General features: G+C 33.3%; 6 protein-coding genes and 1 pseudogene across 6 annotated transcripts; 1 reads left to right on the forward strand and 6 right to left on the reverse strand.

Moving 5' to 3' along the window:
* Positions 1-775: 775 nt before the first annotated feature.
* LOC123906588 (F-box/LRR-repeat protein 13-like) lies at positions 776-2,595 on the reverse strand. The gene is made up of 3 exons (XM_045956528.1): positions 1,372-2,595; positions 1,090-1,272; positions 776-987 (listed from the first exon to the last, which is right to left on the reverse strand). Exons 1-3 carry the CDS (start codon positions 2,593-2,595, stop codon positions 778-780), a joined length of 1,617 nt encoding a protein of 538 aa, XP_045812484.1. The 3' UTR covers positions 776-777.
* Positions 2,596-6,173: 3,578 nt separating this feature from the next.
* LOC123904041 lies at positions 6,174-6,614 on the reverse strand. The gene has a single exon (XM_045953739.1). It carries the CDS (start codon positions 6,612-6,614, stop codon positions 6,174-6,176), a length of 441 nt encoding a protein of 146 aa, XP_045809695.1.
* A 384-nt stretch (positions 6,615-6,998) lies between these two features.
* LOC123906589 (putative F-box protein At3g58860) lies at positions 6,999-10,161 on the reverse strand. The gene is made up of 4 exons (XM_045956530.1): positions 10,122-10,161; positions 7,722-8,961; positions 7,452-7,634; positions 6,999-7,214 (listed from the first exon to the last, which is right to left on the reverse strand). The coding sequence occupies exons 2-4, from the start codon at positions 8,952-8,954 to the stop codon at positions 7,050-7,052; spliced, it is 1,581 nt and encodes a 526-aa protein (XP_045812486.1). The 5' UTR covers positions 8,955-8,961; positions 10,122-10,161; the 3' UTR covers positions 6,999-7,049.
* Positions 10,162-11,310: 1,149 nt separating this feature from the next.
* On the reverse strand, positions 11,311-13,213 carry LOC123904042 (F-box/FBD/LRR-repeat protein At5g53840-like). The gene is made up of 3 exons (XM_045953740.1): positions 11,963-13,213; positions 11,701-11,883; positions 11,311-11,520 (listed from the first exon to the last, which is right to left on the reverse strand). The coding sequence occupies exons 1-3, from the start codon at positions 13,211-13,213 to the stop codon at positions 11,311-11,313; spliced, it is 1,644 nt and encodes a 547-aa protein (XP_045809696.1).
* A 2,603-nt stretch (positions 13,214-15,816) lies between these two features.
* LOC123906592 (F-box protein At1g60400-like) lies at positions 15,817-17,815 on the reverse strand. Its single transcript, XM_045956532.1, has 3 exons — positions 16,583-17,815; positions 16,310-16,492; positions 15,817-16,074 (listed from the first exon to the last, which is right to left on the reverse strand). The coding sequence occupies exons 1-3, from the start codon at positions 17,813-17,815 to the stop codon at positions 15,877-15,879; spliced, it is 1,614 nt and encodes a 537-aa protein (XP_045812488.1). The 3' UTR covers positions 15,817-15,876.
* A 468-nt stretch (positions 17,816-18,283) lies between these two features.
* Positions 18,284-21,383, forward strand: LOC123904043 (annotated as a pseudogene).
* A 679-nt stretch (positions 21,384-22,062) lies between these two features.
* LOC123906593 (F-box/FBD/LRR-repeat protein At5g53840-like) lies at positions 22,063-24,149 on the reverse strand. Its single transcript, XM_045956533.1, has 3 exons — positions 22,890-24,149; positions 22,635-22,802; positions 22,063-22,405 (listed from the first exon to the last, which is right to left on the reverse strand). The coding sequence occupies exons 1-3, from the start codon at positions 24,144-24,146 to the stop codon at positions 22,208-22,210; spliced, it is 1,623 nt and encodes a 540-aa protein (XP_045812489.1). The 5' UTR covers positions 24,147-24,149; the 3' UTR covers positions 22,063-22,207.
* Positions 24,150-24,361: the final 212 nt, after the last annotated feature.

Raw genomic sequence — 24,361 nt, forward strand, 5'->3', positions numbered from 1 at the left:
AATTATCGCTCCAAATTTTAACCTTCGAACCGTCTCCCAATAGAATTTTCACCTCCTCCACGAACCAGCCCGACTGATTGTGTACAGCATAGCTCAATGCCACCACCAGTCACAGCTTCACATAGATTTTCGTACCTGTACGTCAACAAATCATACCAGGTGCTATTAGAATCAACAAGAAATAATACATTATAGGGAACGCTATTATTGACAATACCTTTAGAGCATTGAGAACAGGCTAAGTAAAACCAACCATTTCTTGATACACATACATGATGAGGAGTTCCAACAGTAGTAACAACCTCCTCCTCCTATTGAAAGAGAACATGTTACAATGTTTCTTTGCAAAAATGATTACAATCAGATTATGATAGTACATTATTGATACAAACACAAATAAGTGAATAATAATCCAAACTGCATATTAGCAGCAGCTATACACCCTATTATCAAATTGATCGAAATAAAAGAATTCCTCCTCACCAAATCACATCATGCTATTCTCCATCTTCACCACCCTGTGAAGCAATACATTTCACACAATAAATCGTTTCTTTGTCGGCACTTTCTTCCCATTTACCACGCCAAATTGCAGGAAATGCTACAACACAGGAAGTTAGATGCTACCTCCAAGAGTACAAACATTTTAAAATAAAATGAAAGAGTAGGAATATATAGCAACATATTTATGTACTTTCCCTTGCCATATCAAAGAAAGCAGGGGAGACAGAAGAATGAAATGCAGATTGAACTTATATAATATTTTTCATAACAACATTAAAAATCTAGCCTAAAGATAATACTTTCTTGAGGAGCAAACGTGGACAACGATTCTAAAATGGTCTTAAAATCAACATTTTCATCCATCTTCTTCATAGAGCTTCTAGTGACTTTCACATCCTTCAAGCCATGCCACCAACACGTAGTATTATCAGAAGTGCAAAAGCATTCATCCTCTTTTCTTCTCATTAAAGTCTCATAGAACAACTGTAGTTTTAGACAATTAACAAAATCACAGTGTGTTATGCAAGAATTTCACAACTAGAAACACAAATTGAAATTTAAAGAATATGGGAGACAATGACACACCTCAATGAATTCTTTGCCGCTCGAATATTTACTAAAAGAAATAGTTGCTGGACAACAACTTGAAAGTAAGATGTTTACAATCGACGAGAACAAATATTTAATATTAGGAACATAGTTTATGGCCAAGTGTTTGATTCTTGGTAGAGGGGATGAAACTTCAAAGGCCACTGGATCCAGTGTATCCTACATAATCCAGGGCAAGTATAGACATAAATAAATAAATAATATACAAACAAAATTAACCAATCAAATAGCTAAGATACTCACTCCATTTGACGCAGCACCGGTGGATAGAGATAGTGATGTTAAAACGTTGTTAGGTTTGATGTTTTGCACGAATTCTCTCAAGTTACAAAGATCCTCATAATCAACTTGTAACCGAATATCGAATTCTAGTTGACTAGAATTTCTCAAAAAAGACATAGTAGGTAATGAAGCACCATTACCTATATATCCAAATGACAATAGATTTGGAGCATCAATATTAACCTCCTTCAAGTTAGAGCAATGTGATAACTTCAACACCTTAAGTCGAACACTTGTAATATCAATCCGCTCAGGCATTTTGCAAAAGTTTAACTTCAAACTCTCAAGAAAAGGAAATTTTGGAAACTGTTCTGTTAAAAAAGTACTTGTTGTCACATACAACATGCACAACTCTTTCAAATTTTTGCACCTATCAAAATCAATCTTAAATGGTCCGACAAAATAAATAGGATAATAACATAAAGTCTCAAGACTCGGGGCATCAATAGAAACATCTTTTATTCCAAAAGTATTAACACTTTTGAGCTTTTGTAACCCACTGATGCTCAAAGACTTCATAATCTCCTTTGTGCCATCTCCAGAGCTTAACACATAACATGTCTTCAAAGTTATAAATTCAATCAGTGGACAAAAAGAAATGAGGTTGTTAATTGCATCTCGATCTCCCAAAAGTACAGACCACAATGACAATACTCTCAATCTTGAGAAAAACTTGATTGAATGATTCATGAATGTTGGATCAATCTTGATATACCCCTTTAACACCAACTTCGTAATTGATTTCGCTTCAATGACACATAATGGCAAGACATGGTATTGGTCCTGACCTACTAATACATCTAGGGAATAGTCTATTACCTCAACACCACATTCACAAGCCAATTTCAACCAAAAATCAACATCCCTTGAAATGTGGCGAATCTCGGAAATGTTCACCTTGAGCTTAAATTCTTTGATAGCCAAGTTTTGGTCACAAAACCTTAGGATACTCCTTTTCACATAATCACAAAATCCTAACATCTTTCTCATCTTTTCACTATCTTCCATTGGTTGTAATGGAGACATTCCCATGAATTTACTTGTAGAGAAAGACAAAATAGGAAAAGTATACCATGTTTCTAACCAAGCCTTGGACAAAACACTTGTCCTTGCAGCATCTTTCTCTGGCAACTTTGACATAATGGAATGAAGAATTATTTTTGGCAGACTCGATAATCGATCTTCCTCAAGCTCCTCCATTTATGTTCTAAAATAAAAAACATATATAATAAACCAACTGTACAAATTTAAATTTTTAAGAAACAGAAAAAGATATAGTCATTAGTCAAGTGAGTGACAAATTTATTGGTTTACTTTTGTAAATATATATATATATATATATATATATATATATATATATATATATATATATATATATATATATATATATATATATTGGTTTACTCTAAAATAAAATAACAAAAGCTTAGAACAAATTGAGTAAACAAACCAAAACTGTCCTCAAAGTGAAATACATAAACAATAACCTTAAAGTTAGGACATCCACGGTTGTACTCATCGAAAGCAATTTTAGATGGGTCAAACGTGATTTGACTATAAATTGTGGTGTTTGGCTTTTACTAAAAGCAAATCAATTCTAACTTCAGACTCACGTTTACAAGAAGCTATGTTTCTCTGCTTTTGCATTTAGTAAAATCAATTCTCATCTTTTTGTAGTTATTCAATTTTATATTTACAATGTTAACCTTTAGTGGGCAATACTGTTTTATTATTATTATTTTTCTCGGTACAATTGTTTTATTATCATTACTAGGGGTAATCGTATCCGAACCAATCCAAAAATAAAACCGCAAATCGAACCAAACCAAACCGAAAACCGCAAAAACCGCATTTGGTTTGGATGTATTTGGATGGTTTTCTTACTGAACCGCAAATCGCAAAACCGCAAACCGCAAAAACCGCGGATAACCGCAAAAACCGCATTAAGTTACTATTATATATTTATATTCCAATATCGTAAAAGAAAATATATTTATATTCCAATATACATGCCCAATTACCAAGTCAGTCGACCAAATTAATCGAACTTCAAGTTGTTTTTATTTTTTGTACTGAAATTTTATTTTGGTGTTGTAATGTTATTTTAAATAAACAAATTTTATCGGTACCGTGATGTTATTTTGAAAATTCAATTTTTTTATATATTTAAAATTGTAAGTTACTATAATGTTATTTTGGATAAATAATTTTTGTTGGTACTACAATGTTATTTTGGAACTTCAATTTTTTATTTTTTTATGCTTAAAATTGTTCGGTACAATCGTTATGTTTTAAACCGCACCAACCGAACCGATCCAAACCGCATTGGTTTGGTTTGGTTTGGTTTGGATGACTTTTTAAAAATCAACTGAACCAAACCGAACCGCATGCATTTTTATCTCGCGGTTAGGATGACTTTTATGCTCAAAACCAAACCAAACCGCACCGCGATCACCCCTAATCATTACTATGTTTTACTTGGTAGACTTATTTGATAATATTTTATTGTAACAAAAAAAAAATTGACAATATTTTATTTAAAGCTTAATTGTATATTTAGTCCCTTAAATTTATTTTAGGTTTCAATTTGATCTCTTATGTTTAAAAAGTTTCAAGTTGGACTCTTATGTTATTGATCCCAACATAAGTTGGTCCTTTTCGTTAAATTTTGAGTTAATTTTTTCTAACTTTTTGTTAAATTTTGAGTTAATTTATTCTAAAACTTTCACATAGTACTCTCTTATGTGGTCCACGATTTAAACGGACGTAAATGACCAACTTGAAACTTTTTAAATAAGGTACCAAATTAAAACCTAAAATAAACATAAGAGACCAAATATACAATTCACCCTTTATTTAATCACCTGGCATAAAGAGACTTAGATATAAAAAAAAAACAGGAAAAGTCTGGACAAAAAAATAGAAATATAATTTTAAGTAGATACCAATACCCATTTTAGTAATTGTGCATTCAAACTCAATTTTGATCCAAACTATCCAAACATCATGAGTTTACAAGAATCACTTTTCTGTTAATATAACAAAACATAAATCAATTCTGTTCAACTCACTTTTAACCAAAATCAATTCTGTTAGACTCAATTCTATCAAACTCAAACACACTAAGAAAAGTTATGAACAAATAAAGAAACGTGATGATTAAAAAAGAGAGAAAGATATTGTTACCTTGAATTTGTAATGGAAGTGAACAAAACGAAAGCTATGAATAGAAACGATGGAGAAACACACAGTGATGATTACAATTTAGGAGTGTATTGAATTGTGATTTTAACAGAATATTTTGACTCAAAAAGTCACAAAGATTTTTAAAAGATTTTGCAAGATGTTATTGACTTTTAAATTATTTTTTTTTATGTTTAAGATATTTCTTTTTCAGTCTAAAAGACTATTTACAATCCAGATTTTAAATATGGATTTAAATAGAATTATAACACAAGAGTTTTAAGATTTCAACGTACTTTGTGTGGATTTATAAGATTTGAAAGGATTTCTCAAAAAAAAAAAAAAAAGATTTGAAAGGATTCATTAAATTTTTAGCAAAAATTTATTTATTCAACATTCTTTAGGAAAGGATTTATGGTTTTGCTTTTGGATTGGTTCGCCGGAACAATTGTCCAATCATTTCTCTAGTTGCATTCACTCGGGACATTTGATCAATTCTTCAAAATTTTCTTATGTATCCACCGTAAATCAATAATTTTAACAATACATGACAATTAAGTTCGCTACAATGGAACCAATAGTCTTATATAGCCAAAAACTAACTCGAACAAGAGGTGACTTGGGCCTCAAGTTACTCGTGCGCGCCTATGGTTACAACACATATGCAAAACACTTATGCAACAAGCCTAAACATTGCTTATACGCACAAATTGGCTAACACACATCTAACATAACCTCCCCTAAACTGAACTATATCAAAAATTCAGTTTATATCTTCAAGCTTGCATAGTCCCAACATGTCCCTAATCCTGCAAAAATTATCGAGGCTCAAAGCTATTGTCATAATGTCTGCTACTTGCTCAAAGGATGGAAAATGTACTAATTGAATCTTTTCATCTTTAGTTAGATCTCTGAGAAAGTGAAATCTAACATATAAGTATTTCTTCATTATGCAAACTTTTCATATGACAATTCATTCATTTATTTATTTTAATAAAGAAAACAATTATATTAAAAGGAGTATAAGGGGTACTCCAACGCTTTCAATGAAAGCAGTCCGAGTCCAGCATTATTGCATGATGAATCTATCCACCTTCTATAAAAGATTGCAGAACACCCACCAAATTATGTAACAGACACACCTATCACAACTCATGCTATTCTCCATCTTCACCACCCTGTGAAGCAATACTGTAATTATGTCTCTAGCTTTTCTCCTCATTTTCCATAAAACGATCTGTCATGATGTCTAGGCATGGCTTTCGATGCAAGCTAGGGGATTGTTGCACCAGTTCACATAACTATAGTTCTGCCTCCCTGCATTATGGACAGCAAGACAACTTTTTGATATGATCCATCGGTTCTAAGTAACCCACCACCTCACCTTCAAAAATTAACTTGTTCCTTTTCATCTAAATGCACCAAACTACAACCATCCACAAAATAAATTGTTTCTTTGTCACCCCTTTGTTCCTAATTACCGCGCCAATTCCTAATTACCGCGCCAAATTGCAGGAAATGCTTAATACTACTATTCTGCTGCGCTGATCCATTAATGCCAAAGCATCGAAAAATGTCAATCCAAATTTTCTGTTTCAGAAAGGATAATCGAAAAAGAGGCGTTGTGTAGATTCATCCTCTCTAAAGCAGAAAATGCAGCATCTTTCTCTTCTAGGTTCCACCAATCCTCTTCTCACCAAAGCGATCCTCATCGGTAGTCTATCATGAAATAACTTCCACACAAACGCTTGCACTTTCGACGGCACCTTGCTGCTCCACACTCGCCTAATAGCGCTGCTGAATTCACAGTTAACTGATATGTCTTGTGTGGCTCGCTGAATCACTGCATATCCCGAATTTACTATGTATCCTCCTATCGAAAAAGCCATCCATATTCGTGAATCTGTGACCATACGATTAGGAGAGATACCCTCCAGCAGTTCTGTACTGGCATCTTCTTCCCAACTGAACAAAAAGAGCGCCGGCAGGACAAATTCCCAACTGAACAAAGATTCTCGTTCAAGGTTTACCCCCATAACACTACTTTTTGCAAAATACACTTTCAGGCGAGAGACAAGTTTGAAACCTCTTAGAACAGTATCACATGCTCGCTCATGAAGGTAGACTTACCACTAAATTAATTGATGTAGAAACCATAAGCCTAATGGTTTCAATTTGCATACTTGCATATGTTTTTGCACAATAAGGGGCTCATTTATAAAATAGTGGAATCGACGATAATTTCATCCAGTAAGAAAGTGAATAAAATAGTGTTCCTAGCACACTTCATTTAAAGAATAAAATGAATCAATGAAAAGAGGAACACATATCAATGAAAAGAGGAGGAGAAAAGCAAGAAATGTAGAGTAGGAGAAAACAAGAGAACTTCTTTACTCAAAATGTATATTTGAAGCAGATTAGGCCTACCAGTAACAATCATAGAAGGATGCATCTCTTCTCAACAAACAACATTAAAAATCTAGCCTAAAGATAATACTTTCAACATTTTCATCCATCTTCTTCATAGAGCTTCTAGTGACTTTCACATCCTTCAAATCATGCCACCAACACTTAGTATCATGAAAACTGCAAAAGCATTCGCCCTCTTTTCTTCTCATTAACGTCTCGTAGAAAAACTGTGTAGTATTAGACGATTAACAAAATCGTGTTAGAACATAGAAGCTCCACATAACATTTATATTGTAAAAGTATAAACATTTTATGCATAAATAAATGTGTTTGACATAAAAGGAAAACATGGCAAGACAAGTTTTTGTTTTTTCTTCTGTCATATAATCACAATATGTTATGCAAGAATTTCACAACTCGAAGTACAAATTGAAATTTAAAGAATACGGGAGACAATGACACACCTCATTGAATTCTTTGCTGCCCGAATAGTTGCTCAAAGAAATAGTTTCTGGACAACAGCTTGCAAGTAAGATTTTTACAACAGACGAGAACAAATATTTATTCTGAGGAAAATGGGATATGGTCAAGTGTTTGATGCTCGTTGGAGTGAATGAAACATGCGAGGCAACTGGGTCCAATGCATCCTACATAATCCAGGGTAAGTGTAGACAAAAATCAATAAGTAAATATAAAAACTAAATTAACCAATCAAATAGCAAATTCATACTCACAACATTTGAAGAGTTAGTGATGGATAGAGCTAATGATGTCAAAACATTGTTAGGTTTGATGTTTTGCATGAATTTCCTCAAGTTACAAAGATTCACATAATCAACGTGTATCCAAATATTGACTTCCAATTGACTAGAATTTCTCAAAAAAGATATAGTAGGTTCTGAAGCACCATGACCTATATATCCAAATGACAATAGATTTGGAGCATCAATATTAACCTCCTTCCAGTTATAGCAATGTGATAACTTCAACACCTTAAGTCGAACACTTGAAATATTAATTCTCTCAGACATTTTGCAATAGCTTAACTTCAAAATCTCAAGAAAAGGGAATTTTGGAAACTGTTCTGTTAAAAAAGTACTTGTTGTCACATACAACATGCATAACTCTTTCAAATTTTTGCACCTATCAAAATCAATCTTAAATGGTGCGTCAAAATAATTAGGAGAATAACATAAAGTCTCAAGACTCGGGGCATCAATAGAAACATCTTTTATCCCGACAACATCAACACTCTCGAGCTTTTGTAGACCACTAATGCTCAAAGACTTCAACTTCTCCTTGGTGCCATCACCAGAGCCTAACACAAAACAGGTCATCAAAGTTATCGATTCTAACAGTGGACAAAAAGAAATGAGGTGGTCAATTGCATGTTGATATCCCAAAAGTACCTGCTGCAGTGACAATACCCTCAATGAGGTAAACTTGATTGAATGATTCATGAATGTTGGATCAATCTTTATATACCCCTTTAACACCAACTTCTTAATTGATTTGGCTTCAATGGCACAAATTGGCAATACATGGTATTGGCACTGACCTACTAGTACATATTGGGAATACTCTATTACCTCAACACAACATTCACAAGCCAATTTCAACCAAATATCAACATCTTCTTTTGAAATGTGGTCAAGTCCAGAATTCATCACCTCGACCTTAAATTCTTTGATAGTCAAGCTTTGGTCACGAAACCTTAGGATAGTCTTTTTCACATAATCACAAAATCCTAACATCTTTCTCATCTTATCTTCCATTCCTTGTACCGGATACATTTTCATGAATTTACTTGTAGAGAAAGACAAAATAGGAAAAGTATACCATGTTTCTAACCAAGCCTTGGACAAAACACTCGTCCTAGCAGCATCTTTCTCTGGCAACTTTGACAGAATGCAATGGAGAATTATTTTTGGTAGACTCGATAATCTATCTTGATCAAGCTCCTCCATTTATGTTCTAAATTCAACAACAAAAGAGACTGTGTTAAATAGGTAATAATTCATATCCTCCATTTATGTTATATTTATCAACTATCAAGATTAACGGTATTTAATAAAAACGCATAAACCGTTAATCTTGACGAGTCTCAATAACATATCAAACGATTTTAGATTTTTTTAAAGTTTAACATAAATGATCTACACGATATAAGCTTTCAATCTAACGATGGATTTTGTAAAATTTGTATTCGTTAAAGCGTTATTGAGCGGTGTAACATTACCCAAATGTTACACCGCTGTAATTTGATCCCTCCCTATAAAATTTTATCTATTTTTGGTCCCTCAAATATTTTTCTATCAAAATTTTTGATCCCTACTATTAATTTATTTATTTTTTGACTAAAGTCCCTACTTAATCATCCCATGTTATACACAAGTTTACTGAAAAGTAGGAACAAAAAATCATATGAAAGGTGAGGGATCAAAAATTGCTAAAAATATTTATAAGGACCAAAATATATATATATATATATATATATATATATATATATATATATATATATATATATATATAACCATAAATATTATAAACCGATTGTTTTAAAACTCAAGTAGGATTGCAAAGGAAAACAAAAAGCAAATTGAAAAGTGAAGTATCAAAGTATATGAAGATACTGCTCCGTCCCAAAATATAAGCAAAAAGGAGGTCAACAAAAGTGAATGTATCTGGACTAAATTTTAAACCAAATACATCAACTTTCATTGACAAATTTTTGCTTATATTTTGGGACGGAGGAGTACAACATACTACAAATTTTAGTGTGTTAGCAAATTGAGGTTAGTTTTGAAAAGTTGTATAAAAGAAATTTATAGTTTTATGTATAAATTTGATATTATGATAACAAAAGCATGAAGAACGGGATTGAATTGGATGGCTCAACTGATTTGAACTAAAATAATTAATTACTATCATCGACCGTTTCAAAAAAGAAAAACTAACAAAAATCCGAATAAACAAACCTAAAATAACCTGAAAGTTAGAACTATATATGAAACCAAAGTTCTATGAAGAGTAAGAAACATAGTATCTATCGTATCGTATATATATAATGTTATGAACAAAGAAAGAAACATGCATGATGATTAAAAAGAGAGAAACACGATATTGTTAGTTACCTTCAATTTGGAATGGAAGTGAATAGAAATCAAAATAGAGAAAATTGACGGTTTTTTTAAATGCCAAATTGGGTGAGATATATTTATATAAACTGGTGGATCTATAAATTTCCAAATCATATCTTTAAATAAATAATAACAAACTAATCTATAATTTCTAAACATATCTTAAATCATAAATCATAATATTATCTTATTTTAAATATAAAATATTTAAATTTAAATCTAAAAACATCAAAAAATATTTAAGCATATTATTTTCAACAAAAGCTAGTTTAAACACTCGTGCAATTCTTATCTGCTGCCGACAGCGTGTACATGGCAGGGAAATACTTGCATAAAACTAAATTGGTCTGAAAATCAACATTTTCATCCATCTTCATAGAGCTTGTGACTTTCACATGCCATGCCACCAACACCTACAAAGAAAGAAAACAAAGCACAAACAAAAGATTGCTGACAAGTGATATTGTTACCTGCAATCTTCTCTGTGTGATGATTCAGAGAAGAAGAGAAGGCAGCTGTGAGTGATGGAACAGCGGCGAACGGACGACGGTGGCAAAATGGCGATTGACAGTGGTGAGGACGGCATAAAGAAGTTGCGAAGTTAAGCAAGGCATTTATAGCACGTTTGAAACCACCTGCCTTTCCTGATGGAATAGTTGATTTCTTACGACAAAACTCGCCGTCAGCAGAAATTAACATCTCAACAGATTTCCCGCATGTTTTAAATCTTAAGCAGGTGGTTAATTAAAAACCATATGCGAGCTGTGTAGTAATTTTTTTTTTTAAGAATATGAGCTTAGATAATTTCAAATGAAACAACCATTAGAAGAGTTAGTGATAGGTTGTTACTAAACAGGTTGCAGAATCTATAAAGGGAGCAAAGATTGTCATGTATCGGTCGCGATCGCTGCACCTGGCTCGTCCTCTACTGCACCTGCTTCTGCCGCTGCTCCTGCTTCTGTTGCTGTGCCTGCCTTTGCTGCACCTCCCAACCTTCATCTCTATTGCAGGGGAAATATTTTTAATACAAGTCATGGAACAATATACTTAGGAGTTAGAACAAAATGATAATACTACCTCTTTTGGTACCGTTCAACATTTTTCATAAAAAAAGATGCATCTATTCTTAAGAGGTAATACCAAACATTTAAGTAAGCATGTTTATCTATTGATCACAACAACATTAAAAATCTAGCCTAAAGATAATACTTTCTTGAGGAGCAAACGTAGACAACGATTCTAAAATGGTCTTAAAATCAACATTTTCATCCATCTTCTTCATAGAGCTTCTAGTGACTTTCACATCCTTCAAGCCATGCCACCAACACGTAGTATTATCAGAAGTGCAAAAGCATTCATCCTCTTTTCTTCTCATTAAAGTCTCATAGAACAACTGTAGTTTTAGACGATTAACAAAATCGAGTTAGAACTTATAAACATTTTAAGCATAAATGTGTTTGACATAAAAGGAAAACATGGCATATAGTATAGGACAATCACAGTATGTTATGCAAGAATTTCACAACTAGAAACACAAATTGAAATTTAAAGAATATGGGAGACAATGACACACCTCAATGAATTCTTTGCCGCTCGAATATTTACTAAAAGAAATAGTTGCTGGACAACAACTTGAAAGTAAGATGTTTACAATCGATGAGAACAAATATTTAATATTAGGAACATAGTTTATGGCCAAGTGTTTGATTCTTGGTAGAGGGGATGAAACTTCAAAGGCAACTCGATCCAGTGCATCCTACATAATCCAGGTCAAGTATAGACATAAATAATATACAAACAAAATTAACCAATCAAATAGCTAAGATACTCACTACATTTGACGCAGCACCGGTGGATAGAGATAGTGATGTTAAAACATTGTTAGGTTTGATGTTTTGCACGAATTCTCTCAAGTTACAAAGATCCACATAATCAACTTGTAACCGAATATCGAATTCTAGTTGACTAGAATTTCTCAAAAAAGACATAGTAGGTAATGAAGCACCATTACCTATATATCCAAATGACAATAGATTTGGAGCATCAATATTAACCTCCTTCAAGTTAGAGCAATGTGATAACTTCAACACCTTAAGTCGAACACTTGTAATATCAATCCTCTCAGGCATTTTGCAAAAGTTTAACTTCAAACTCTCAAGAAAAGGGAATTTTGGAAACAGTTCAAGAAACCACTTGTTTGTGAAAAAAGTACCCGGCACAGACCACATCCATAACTCTTTCAAACTTCTGCACCTATCAAAATCAAACTTAAATGGTGCGACGTAGAAGTCATTAGTATAATAACATAAAGTTTCAAGACTCGGGGCATCAATAGAAACATCTTGTATTCCAAAAGTATTAACACTTTTGAGCTTTTGTACCCCACTGATGCTCAAAGACTTCATAATCTCCTTTGTGCCATCTCCAGAGCTTAACACATAACATGTCTTCAAAGTTATAAATTCAATCAGTGGACAAAAAGAAATGAGGTTGTTAATTGCATCTCGATCTCCCAAAAGTACAGACCACAATGACAATACTCTCAATCTTGAGAAAAACTTGATTGAATGATTCATGAATGTTGGATCAATCTTTATATACCCCTTTAACACCAACTTCTTAATTGATTTGGCTTCAACGACACACAATGGCAAGACATGGTATTGGTCCTGACCTACTGATACATCTTGGGAATACTCTATTACCTCAACACCACATTCACAAGCCAATTTCAACCAAAAATCAACATCCCTTGAAATGTGGCGAATCTCGGAAATGTTCACCTTGAGCTTAAATTCTTTGATAGCCAAGTTTTGGTCACAAAACCTTAGGATACTCCTTTTCACATAATCACAAAATCCTAACATCTTTCTCATCTTTTCACTATCTTCCATTGGTTGTAATGGAGACATTCCCATGAATTTACTTGTAGAGAAAGACAAAATAGGAAAAGTATACCATGTTTCTAACCAAGCCTTGGACAAAACACTTGTCCTAGCAGCATCTTTCTCAGACAACTTTGACATAATGGAATGAAGAATTATTTTTGGCAAACTCGATAATCGATCTTCCTCAAGCTCCTCCATTTATGTTCTAAAATAAAAAAAAACATATATTTAAATCCCTTAATTATAGGGCTAAGGCCCCGTTTAGCATTACTTATTTTCTACTTTTCTCCTTCTCCTTACAAGAAATAGAGAAGTAGAAAATTGTATTTTGGCCCCGTTTCTTTTTAAAAGAATTAGAGAAATAAAGTAAACTATAAAATAAAGAGAAGTTGGGTCAAACACAATATTTTACCTCTTTACTACTTTTAAGGAGAAGAAAAAAAAAAGTAGGCTTTAATGCAGTTTTGATCCCCTATTTTGAAAAACCTGAACTTTTGATCCCCTATTTTAAAACTCAACACTTTTGATCCCCTATTTTAGTTTTTTGTTAGTTTTAGTCCCCCACCTCAATTTGGTCAAATTTTTGCTAATGTGTCATGCTCACTGATGACGTGACATTGTAAAATTATTTTAGACTGTGTGCATATCAATTAAATCCTAAACAATAACCTTAAAGTTAGGCCTTTGAAACCAATGTTGTATAAAGAGTAAGAAAACATAGTATCTATCGTATATAATGTTATGAACAAAGAAAGAAACATGATGATTAAAAAGAGAGAAAGATATTGTTACCTTGAATTTGTAATGGAAGTGAACAAAACGAAAGCTATGAATAGAAACGATGGAGAAACACACAGTGTTGATTAGATTACACCCCTAACTTTCTAGAGAAAACTCTTTCTTCTATGTTGGCAGCAAATTTAGGAGGAGTATTGGATTGTGATTTTAAGAGAATATTTTGACTCATAAAGTCACAAAGATTTTGCACGATGTTATTGACTTTTAAGATTTTTTTTTTGATGTTTAAGATATTTTTTTTTCAGTCTAAAAGACTATTTACAATCCAGATTTTAAATATGGATTTAAATAGAATTATAACACAAGAGTTTTAAGATTTCAACGTACTTTGTGTGGATTTATAACATTTGAAAGGATTTCTCAAAAAAAAAAAAAAAAGATATGAAAGGATTCATTAAATTTTTAGCAAAAATTCATTTATTCAACATTCTTTAGGAAATGATTTATGGTTTTGCTTTTGGATTGGTTCGCCGGAACAATTGTCCAATCATTTCTCTAGTTGCATTCACTCGGGACATTTGATCAATTCTTCAAAATTTTCTTATGTATCCACCGTAAATCAATAATTTTAACAATACATGACAATTAAGTTCGCTACAATGGAACCAATAGTCTTATATAGCCAAAAACTAACTCGAACAAGAGGTGACTTGGGCCTCAAGTTACTCGTGTGCGCCTATGGTTACAACACATATGCAAAACACTTATGCAACAAGCCTAAACATTGCTTATACGCACAAATTGGCTAACACACATCTAACATAACCTCCCCTAAACTGAACTATATCAAAAATTCAGTTTATATCTTCAAGCTTGCATAGTCCCAACATGTCCCTAATCCTGCAAAAATATCATAATAACGATCTGTCATGATGTCTAGGCATGGCTTTCGATGCAAGCTAGGGGATTGTTGCACCAGTTCACATAACTATAGTTCTGCCTCCCTGCATTATGGACAGCAAGCCAACTTTTTTATATGATCCATCGGTTCTACGTAACCCACCACCTCACCTCCAAAAATTAACTTGTTCCTTTTCATCTAAATGCACCAAAGTACAACCATCCACAAAATAAATTATTTCTTTGTCGCCACTTTCTTCCTAATTACCGCGCCAAATTGCAGGAAATGCTTAATACTACTATTCTGCTGCGCTGATCCATTAATGCCTAAGCATCGAAAATTGTCAATCCAAATTTTCTGTTTGAGAAAGGATAATCGAAAAAGAGGCGTTGTGTAGATTCATCCTCTCTAAAGCAGAAAATGCAGCATCTTTCTCTTCTAGGTTCCACCAATCCTCTTCTCACCAAAGCGATCCTCATCGGTAGTCTATCATGAAATAACTTCCACACAAAGGCTTGCACTTTCGACGGCACCTTGCTGCTCCACACTCGCCTAATAGCGCTGCTGAGTTCACAGTTAACTGATATGTCTTGTGTGGCACGCTGAATCACTGCATATCCCGAATTTACTATGTATCCTCCTATCGAAAAAGCCATCCATATTCGCGAATCTGTGACCATACGATTAGGAGAGATACCCTCCAGCAGTTCTGTACTGGCATCTTCTTCCCAACTGAACAAAGAGCGCCGGCAGGACAAATTCCCAACTGAACAAAGATTCTCGTCAAGGTTTACCCCCATAACACTACTTTTTGCAAAATACACTTTCAGGCGAGAGACAAGTTTGAAACCTCTTAGACTTAACACTAAATTGATGTAGAAACCATAAGCCTAATGGTTTCAATTTGCATACTTGCATATGTTTTTGCACAATAAGGGGCTCATTTATAAAATAGTGGAATCGACGATAATTTCATCCAGTAAGAAAGTGAATAAAATAGTGTTCCTAGCACACTTCATTTAAAGAATAAAATGAATCAATGAAAAGAGGAACACATATCAATGAAAAGAGGAGGAGAAAAGCAAGAAATGTAGAGTAGGAGAAAACAAGAGAACTTCTTTACTCAAAATGTATATTTGAAGCAGATTAGGCCTACCAGTAACAATCATAGAAGGATGCATCTCTTCTCAACAAACAACATTAAAAATCCCATCAAACAACATTAAAAAACTAGCCTAAAGATAATACTTTCAAAATCGGTCAACGATTCTAAAATGGTCTTAAAATCAACATTTTCATCCATCTTCATAGACCTTCTTGTGACTTTCACATCCTTCAAATCATGCCACCAACACTTAGTATCATGAAAACTGCAAAAGCATTCTCCCTCTTTTCTTCTCATTAACGTGTCGTAGAAAAACTGTAGTATTAGACAATTAACAAAATCGAGTTAGAACATAGAAGCTCCACATAACATTTATATTGTAAAAGTATAAACATTTTATGCATAAATAAATGTGTTTGACATAAAAGGAAAACATGGAAAGACAAGTTTTTGTTTTTTCTTCTGTCATATAATCACAATATGTTATGCAAGAATTTCACAACTCGAAGTACAAATTGAAATTTAAAGAATACGGGAGACAATGACACACCTCAATGAATTCTTTGCCGCCCGAATAGATACTCAAAGAAATAGTTTCTGGAAAACAGCTTGCAAGTAAGATTTTTACAACAGACGAGAACAAATATTTATTCTGAGGAAAATGGGATATGGTCAAGTGTTTGATGCTCGTTGGAGTGAATGAAACATGCGAGGCAACTGGGTCCAATGCATCCTACATAATCCAGGGTAAGTGTAGACAAAAATCAATAAGTAAATATAAAAACTAAATTAACCAATCAAATAGCAAATTCATACTCACAACATTTGAAGAGTTAGTGATGGATAGAGCTAATGATGTCAAAACATTGTTAGGTTTGATGTTTTGCATGAATTTCCTCAAGTTACAAAGATCCACATAATCAACGTGTATCCAAATATTGACTTCCAATTGACAAGAATTTCTCAAAAAAGATATAGTAGGTAATGAAGCACCATGACCTATATATCCAAATGACAATAGATTTCGAGCATCAATATTAACCTCCTTCAAGTTAGAGCAATGTGATAACACCAACACCTTAAGTCGAACACTTGAAATATTAATTCTCTCAGACATTTTGCAATAGCTTAACTTCAAAATCTCAAGAAAAGGGAATTTTGGAAACTGTTCTGTTAAAAAAGTACTTGTTGTCACATACAACATGCATAACTCTTTCAAATTTTTGCACCTATCAAAATCAATCTTAAATGGTGCGTCAAAATAAATAGGAGAATAACATAAAGTCTCAAGACTCGGGGCATCAATAGAAACATCTTTTATCCCGACAACATCAACACTCTCGAGCTTTTGTAGACCACTAATGCTCAAAGACTTCAACTTCTCCTTGGTGCCATCACCAGAGCCTAACACAAAACAGGTCATCAAAGTTATCGATTCTAACAGTGGACAAAAAGAAATGAGGTGGTCAATTGCATGTTGATCTCCCAAAAGTACCTGCTGCAGTGACAATACCCTCAATGAGGTAAACTTGATTGAATGATTCATGAATGTTGGATCAATCTTTATATACCCCTTTAACACCAACTTCGTAATTGATTTGGCTTCAATGACACACATTGGCAAGACATGGTATTGGTCCTGACCTACTAATACATCTAGGGAATACTCTATTACCTCAACACCACATTCACAAGCCAATTTCAACCAAAAATCAACATCCCTTGAAATGTGGCGAATCTCAGAAATGTTCACCTTGAGCTTAAATTCTTTGATAGCCAAGTTTTGGTCACAAAACCTTAGGATAGTCCTTTTCACATAATCACAAAATCCTAACATCTTTCTCATCTTTTCACTATCTTCCATTGGTTGTAATGGAGACATTCCAATGAATTTACTTGTAGAGAAAGACAAAATAGGAAAAGTATACCATGTTTCTGACCAAGCCTTGGACAAAACACTTGTCCTTGCAGCATCTTTCTCTGGCAACTCTGACATAATGGAATGAAGAATTATTTTTGGCAGACTCGATAATCGATCTTCCTCAAGCTCCTCCATTTATGTTCTAAAATAAAAAAACATATATAATAAACCAACTGTGCATCCCAACATTCATATAAACCAACTGTACAAATTTAAATTTTTAAGAAACAGAAAAAGATATAGTCATTTGTCAAAGGTGTTTAAAAAAGTGAACTGTGGTTGTATAATAAAATGAAAAATAGAAAGAATATGGCAAATAATGAGATAAAAGGCTTGTTTCTTGCTAATGATGTCAATGACCTAATTTCATTATTTTTTCATAATAAAATAGTGCTACTACCTTTGTATTTATAACCAAGTGAATATATTTAAATCTATCATTTTGTCATGTCATGTCAAGAAAGTGGGGTGATGTATGGTTGGTAGGTTGGTATTGGTTGACACTGTAAAATTATTTTACATTGTCGTGCATATCAATTAAATCCTAACCAATAACCTTAAAGTTAGGCCTTTGAAACCAAAGTTGTATAAAGAGTAAGAAACATGGTATCTATCGTATCTAATGTTATGAACAAAGAAAGAAACATGATGATTAAAAAGAGAGAAAGATATTGTTACCTTGAATTTGTAATGGAAGTGAACAAAACGAAAGCTATGAATAGAAACGATGGAGAAACACACAGTGATGATTAGATTACACCCCTAACTTTCTAGAGAAAACCCTTTCTGCTATGTTGGCAGCAAATTTAGGATTGTGATTTTAAGAGAATATTTTGACTCAAAAAGTCACAAAGATTTTGCACGATGTTATTGACTTTTAAGATTTTTTTTTTTTGATGTTTAAGATTTTTTTTTTCAGTCTAAAAGACTATTTACAATCCATATTTTAAATATGGATTTAAATAGAATTATAACACAAGAGTTTTAAGATTTCAACGCACTTTGTGTGGATTTATAAGATTTGAAAGGATTTCTCAACAAAAAAAAAAAAAATTTTTTGAACAAGAAAAAAAAAAGATTTGAAAGGATTCAGTAAATTTTTAGCAAAAATTCATTTATTCAACATTCTTTAGGAAAATATTTATGGTTTTGCTTTTGGATTGGTTCGCCCCTCTAATTGCATTCGCTCGGGACATTTGATCAATTCTTCAAAATTTTCTTATGTATCCGCCGTAAATCAATAATTTTAACAATACATGACAATTAAGTTCGCTACAATGGAACCAATAGTATGTTGGGCAAACGGAATAACTAACTTCTTTAGTAATAGGCAAGGCCTTATATAGGCAAAAACTAACTCGCACAAGAGGTGACTTGGGCCTCAAGTTACTCGCGCGCCTATGGTTACAACACATATGCAAAACACTTATGCAACAAGCCTAAATATTGCTTATACACACAAATTGGCTAACACACATCTAACATAACCTCCCCTAAACTGAACTATATCAAAAATTCAGTTTATATCTTCAAGCTTGCATAGTCCCTAATCCTGCAAAAATTATCGAGGCTCAAAACTTTTGTCATAATGTCTACTACTTGCTCAAAGGATGGGCAATGTACTAATTGAATCTTTCCATCTTTAGTTAGATCTCTGGGAAAGTGAAATCTAACATATAAGTATTTCTTCATTGTGCAAACTTTTCATATGACAATTCATTCATTTATTTATTTTAATAAAGAAAACAATTATATTAAAAGGAGTATAAGGGGTACTCCAACGCTTTCAATGAAAGCAGTCCGAGTCCAGCATCATTCACAAGTTCTCTTATATTTGATACTATCAACCACTAAATTACTTCAAAACAAGGCTCTATATTATAGTTTCATCTTCCATAGGTAACATGTATCATCATCACCAACATCAAGGAAAAAATATCCATTCTTCTTCTAGAATGTCAATACCATCTGAGAGACACATGTTCCTTAAACAGGAAATGGTTCTAGTGATTCAGGACTCGTACTCTCAACCGATGCTAAACCTCGATTAAAATGGACACCGGATCTTCATGCAAGGTTTATCGAAGCAGTTAATCAGTTAGGTGGAGCTGACAGTAAGTATACGTATGATATACACATTTCTTTTGTTGTGAATCATCAAATCTTGAGTAACATAGAGATTTATTTTACTAATTTAAATTTAATTACAGAGGCTTCTCCAAAAACAGTAATGAAACTCATGGGAATTCCAGGGCTTACCTTATATCATCTAAAGAGTCATCTTCAGGTAAAAACATGAGCGACCTTAATCAAATCACATCCCTTTAATGATATGATTTTAGTGTCAGTGTCAGTGTCGTATCTGGTATCCGCATTTGTGTCGGTGTTTCACAGATAACGCCACAAGACAAGAATCATATGTATTTACCTTACTTTGTATGGTGCAATTACTGATGATGTTTTTTTTCTTCACCAGAAGTACAGATTGAGCAAGAATCTGCATGGACAAAGCAATAATAATGTGAAACACAAATTAAGTAAGAACAATCTCTTTCATTTCTTATAATCTAAAGTTATAATCTAATCTAAAGTTTAATTAATCAAAGAGCTATTTATAACAACATATATGGTTATATTTACCAGCCACACATTCAGCTTCAGTAACTGATGAGAGACTTTCTGATCAAACCAATGGAACTCACATCAATAAATTAACCCTTGGACCACAACCTAATAATAACAACAAGTAAGAAAAACAAAAACCTTTTTAGATTACACTCTTCATGTAATCTTCTTTGGTATGAACATTCTATCACTAAGATTTTATGCTAACTTTCATGTCCCTTTTGGTAGAGATATACACATAAGCGAGGCGCTGCAGATGCAGATTGAGGTTCAGAGAAGACTCAATGAACAACTTGAGGTGAGTCTTTACAATATTCATATTGATTTTGGATCTTATCAGATCCTCTGCAACGACTGTAGAGCTGTTAGATATCTAACAGCTCTGCAGTTATGCTGCAGAGGATCCACAAAAGTTAAGTTTGGATCTTATCAGATCCTCTGCAATGACTCTTCGATTTTTGTTTCTTGGATTGTAAGTAACCATTTGAAACCTTGTGACAGGTACAAAGACACTTGCAACTAAGGATAGAGGCTCAAGGAAAATACCTTCAATCGGTCCTCGAAAAAGCTCAAGAAACACTTGGTAGACAAAACTTAGGAATAGTAGGACTTGAAGCTGCTAAAGTTCAACTCTCCGAGCTTGTGTCAAAAGTATCCTCACAGTGTCTGAATTCAACATTTTCAGAGATGAAAGAGTTACAACTTACAAGGCTTTTGTCCTCAACCAAACGACGGCTCGATGGATAGTAGTTGCTTAACATCGTGCGACCGATCACAAAAAGAACAAGAGATTATTCAAAATGGAGGGTTTGGATTAAGACACTTCAACAACAATAACCATGAATTGGCAGGTTCTGTTCAAAACCTTAGAAACAATGAAGTACTAAATTGGTGTGTTGATGAAGTAAAAAAGAACAGTACTAATTTTCTCACCCCTTTAGGAAAGAATAATGATTTAGAAAGAAATCATGGAAATTTGTCTATGAACATTGGAGTTGAAACAAGAACAGAAACAATGAAATCAGTGGAGGATAATAATAAGATGCAACAATCTTCTAATTACTTTTATCTTATTTAATACTATTATTCTCAAAATATCCTTCAATGTAACAATTTCTCGTACAATATCGAATAAAAATAAAGTATACTTTGGATTAATAATTAGTTAATGCTACAGAAGTTTTGCAGCTTAGAACCTGCCAAAATAGCGCTGCTGAATTCACAGTTAACTGATATATCTTGTGTGGCTCGCTGAATCACTGCATATCCCGAATTTACTATGTATCCTCCTATCGAAAAAGCCATCCATATTCGCGAATCTGTGACCATACGAGTAGGAGAGATACCCTCGAGCAGTTCTGTACTGGCATCTTCTTCCCAACTGAACAAAGAGCGCCGGCAGGACAAATTCCCAACTGAACAAAGATTCTCGTCAAGGTTTACCCCCATAACACTACTTTTTGCAAAATACACTTTCAGGCGAGAGACAAGTTTGAAACCTCTTAGACTTAACACTAAATTGATGTAGAAACCATAAGCCTAATGGTTTCAATTTGCATACTTGCATATGTTTTTGCACAATAAGGGGCTCATTTATAAAATAGTGGAATCGACGATAATTTCATCCAGTAAGAAAGTGAATAAAATAGTGTTCCTAGCACACTTCATTAAAAATAAATCACAAACACATTTCATTAATTAAGTGATTGAAAATATACAGTACAATTTAGTAAATACAACAAGAGAAGGAGAAAACAAGAGAACTTCTTTACTCAAAATGTATATTTGAAGCAGATTAGGCCTACCAGTAACAATCATAGAAGGATGCATCTCTTCACAAGAGGTAATATAATATCAAACTTCTAAATAAGCATGTTTATCTATTTATCCCAACAAACAACATTAAAAATCTAGCCTAAAGATAATACTTTCAAAAGTCGTCAACGATTCTAAAATGGTCTTAAAATCAACATTTTCATCCATCTTCATAGACCTTCTTGTGACTTTCACATCCTTCAAATCATGCCACCAACACTTAGTATCATGAAAACTGCAAAAGCATTCTCCCTCTTTTCTTCTCATTAACGTCTCGTAGAAAAACTGTAGTATTAGACGATTAACAAAATCGAGTTAGAACATAAGCTCCACATAACATTTATATTGTAAAAGTATAAACATTTTATGCATAAATGTGTTTGACATAAAAGGAAAACATGGCAAGACAAGTTTTTGTTTTTTCTTCTGTCATATAATCACAGTATGTTATGCAAGAATTTCACAACTCGAAGTACAAATTGAAATTTAAAGAATATTGGAGACAATAACACACCTCAATGAATTCTTTGCCGCTCATATCGATACTTAAAGAAATAGTTGCTGGACAACAGCTTGCAAGTAAGATGTGTACAACAGATGAGAACAAATATTTATTCTGAGGAACATAGGATATGGTCAAGTGTTTGATGCTTGGTGGAGGGAATGAAACAAGCGAGGCAACCTACATAATCCAGGGTAAGTGTAGACAAAAATCAATAAGTAAATATAAAAACTAATGTAACCAATCAAATAGCTAATTCATACTCACCACATTTGACGAGTTACTGATGGATAGAGCTAATGAAGTCAAAACATTGTTAGGGTTGATGTTTTGCATGAATTCCCTCAAGTTACAAAGATCCACATAATCAACTTGTATATTGACTTCTGGTCGACTAGAATTTCTCAAAAAACAAATAGTAGGTAATGAAGCACCACTACCTTTATATCCACATGACAATAAATTTGGAGCATCAATATTAATCTCCTTCAAATTAGAGCAATGTGATAACTCCAACACTTTAAGTCGAACACACGAAATATCAATCCTCTCTGGCATTTTGCAATTGTTTAACATCAAACTCTCAAGAAAAGGAAATTTTGGAAGCTGTTCAAGAAACCACTTGTATGTAAAAAAAGTACCATTCACAGACCACATCCATAACTCTTTCAAATTTCCGCACCTATCAAAATCAATCTTTAATGGTGTGTTGAAATTAATAGGACAATGATAACATAAAGTCTCAAGACTCCCGGAATCAATAGAAACATCTTGTATTCCAAAAGTATCAACTCTCTTGAGCTTTTGTAGACCACTGATGCTCAAAGACTTCTTCTTTTCCATTGTACCATCATCAGAGCTTAACACATAACAATAACTTAAATATATAGATTCAATCAGTGGACAAAACGAAATGAGGTGGTTAATTGTATGTCGATCTCCCAAAAGTACAGACCACAATGACAATACTCTCAATGAGGTAAACTTGATTGAATGATTCATGAATGTTGGATCAATCTTGATATACCCCTTTAACACCAACTTCTTAATTGATTTGGCTTCAATGACACAAATTGGCAAGACATGGTATTGGTCCTGACCTACTAATACATCTAAGGAATAGTTTATTACCTCAACACCACATTCACAAGCCAATTTCAACCAAATATCAACATCCTTTAAATTGTCGACAAGCTTATAAAGCTCGACCTTGAGCTTAAATTCTTTGATAGCCAAGCTTTGATCATGAAATCTTAGGATACTCCTTTTCACATTATCACAAAATCTTTTTCTCATCCTTACATCAAATATATGTTTATAGTTCGTTGGTTGTGATTTTGACGAAGACCTTCCCATGATATTTTTATTAGAGAAAGATAAAATGGGAAAAGTATACCATGTGTCTAACCAAACCTTGGACAAGACGCTTGTCCTAGCGGCATCTTTCTCCGGCAACTTTGACAGAATGCAATGAAGAATTATTTTTGGCAGACTTGATAATCGATCTTCCTCAAACTCCTCCATTTATGTTCTAAATTCAACAACATAAAGAGACTTTGTTAAACAGGTGATAATGTTATGAACAAAAATCATACAGACACACACACCGACTCTAAAGAAACAGCAAAACACTATTAATAATATTAATAACCTTAAATTTGGTCTCTCAAACCAAAGTTCTGTGAAGAGTAAGAAACATATATAGTATATAATGTTATGAACAAAGAAAAAAAAACATG

Source organism: Trifolium pratense, linkage group LG2, assembly GCF_020283565.1.
Source record: "Trifolium pratense cultivar HEN17-A07 linkage group LG2, ARS_RC_1.1, whole genome shotgun sequence".
NCBI lineage: Eukaryota > Viridiplantae > Streptophyta > Magnoliopsida > Fabales > Fabaceae > Trifolium > Trifolium pratense.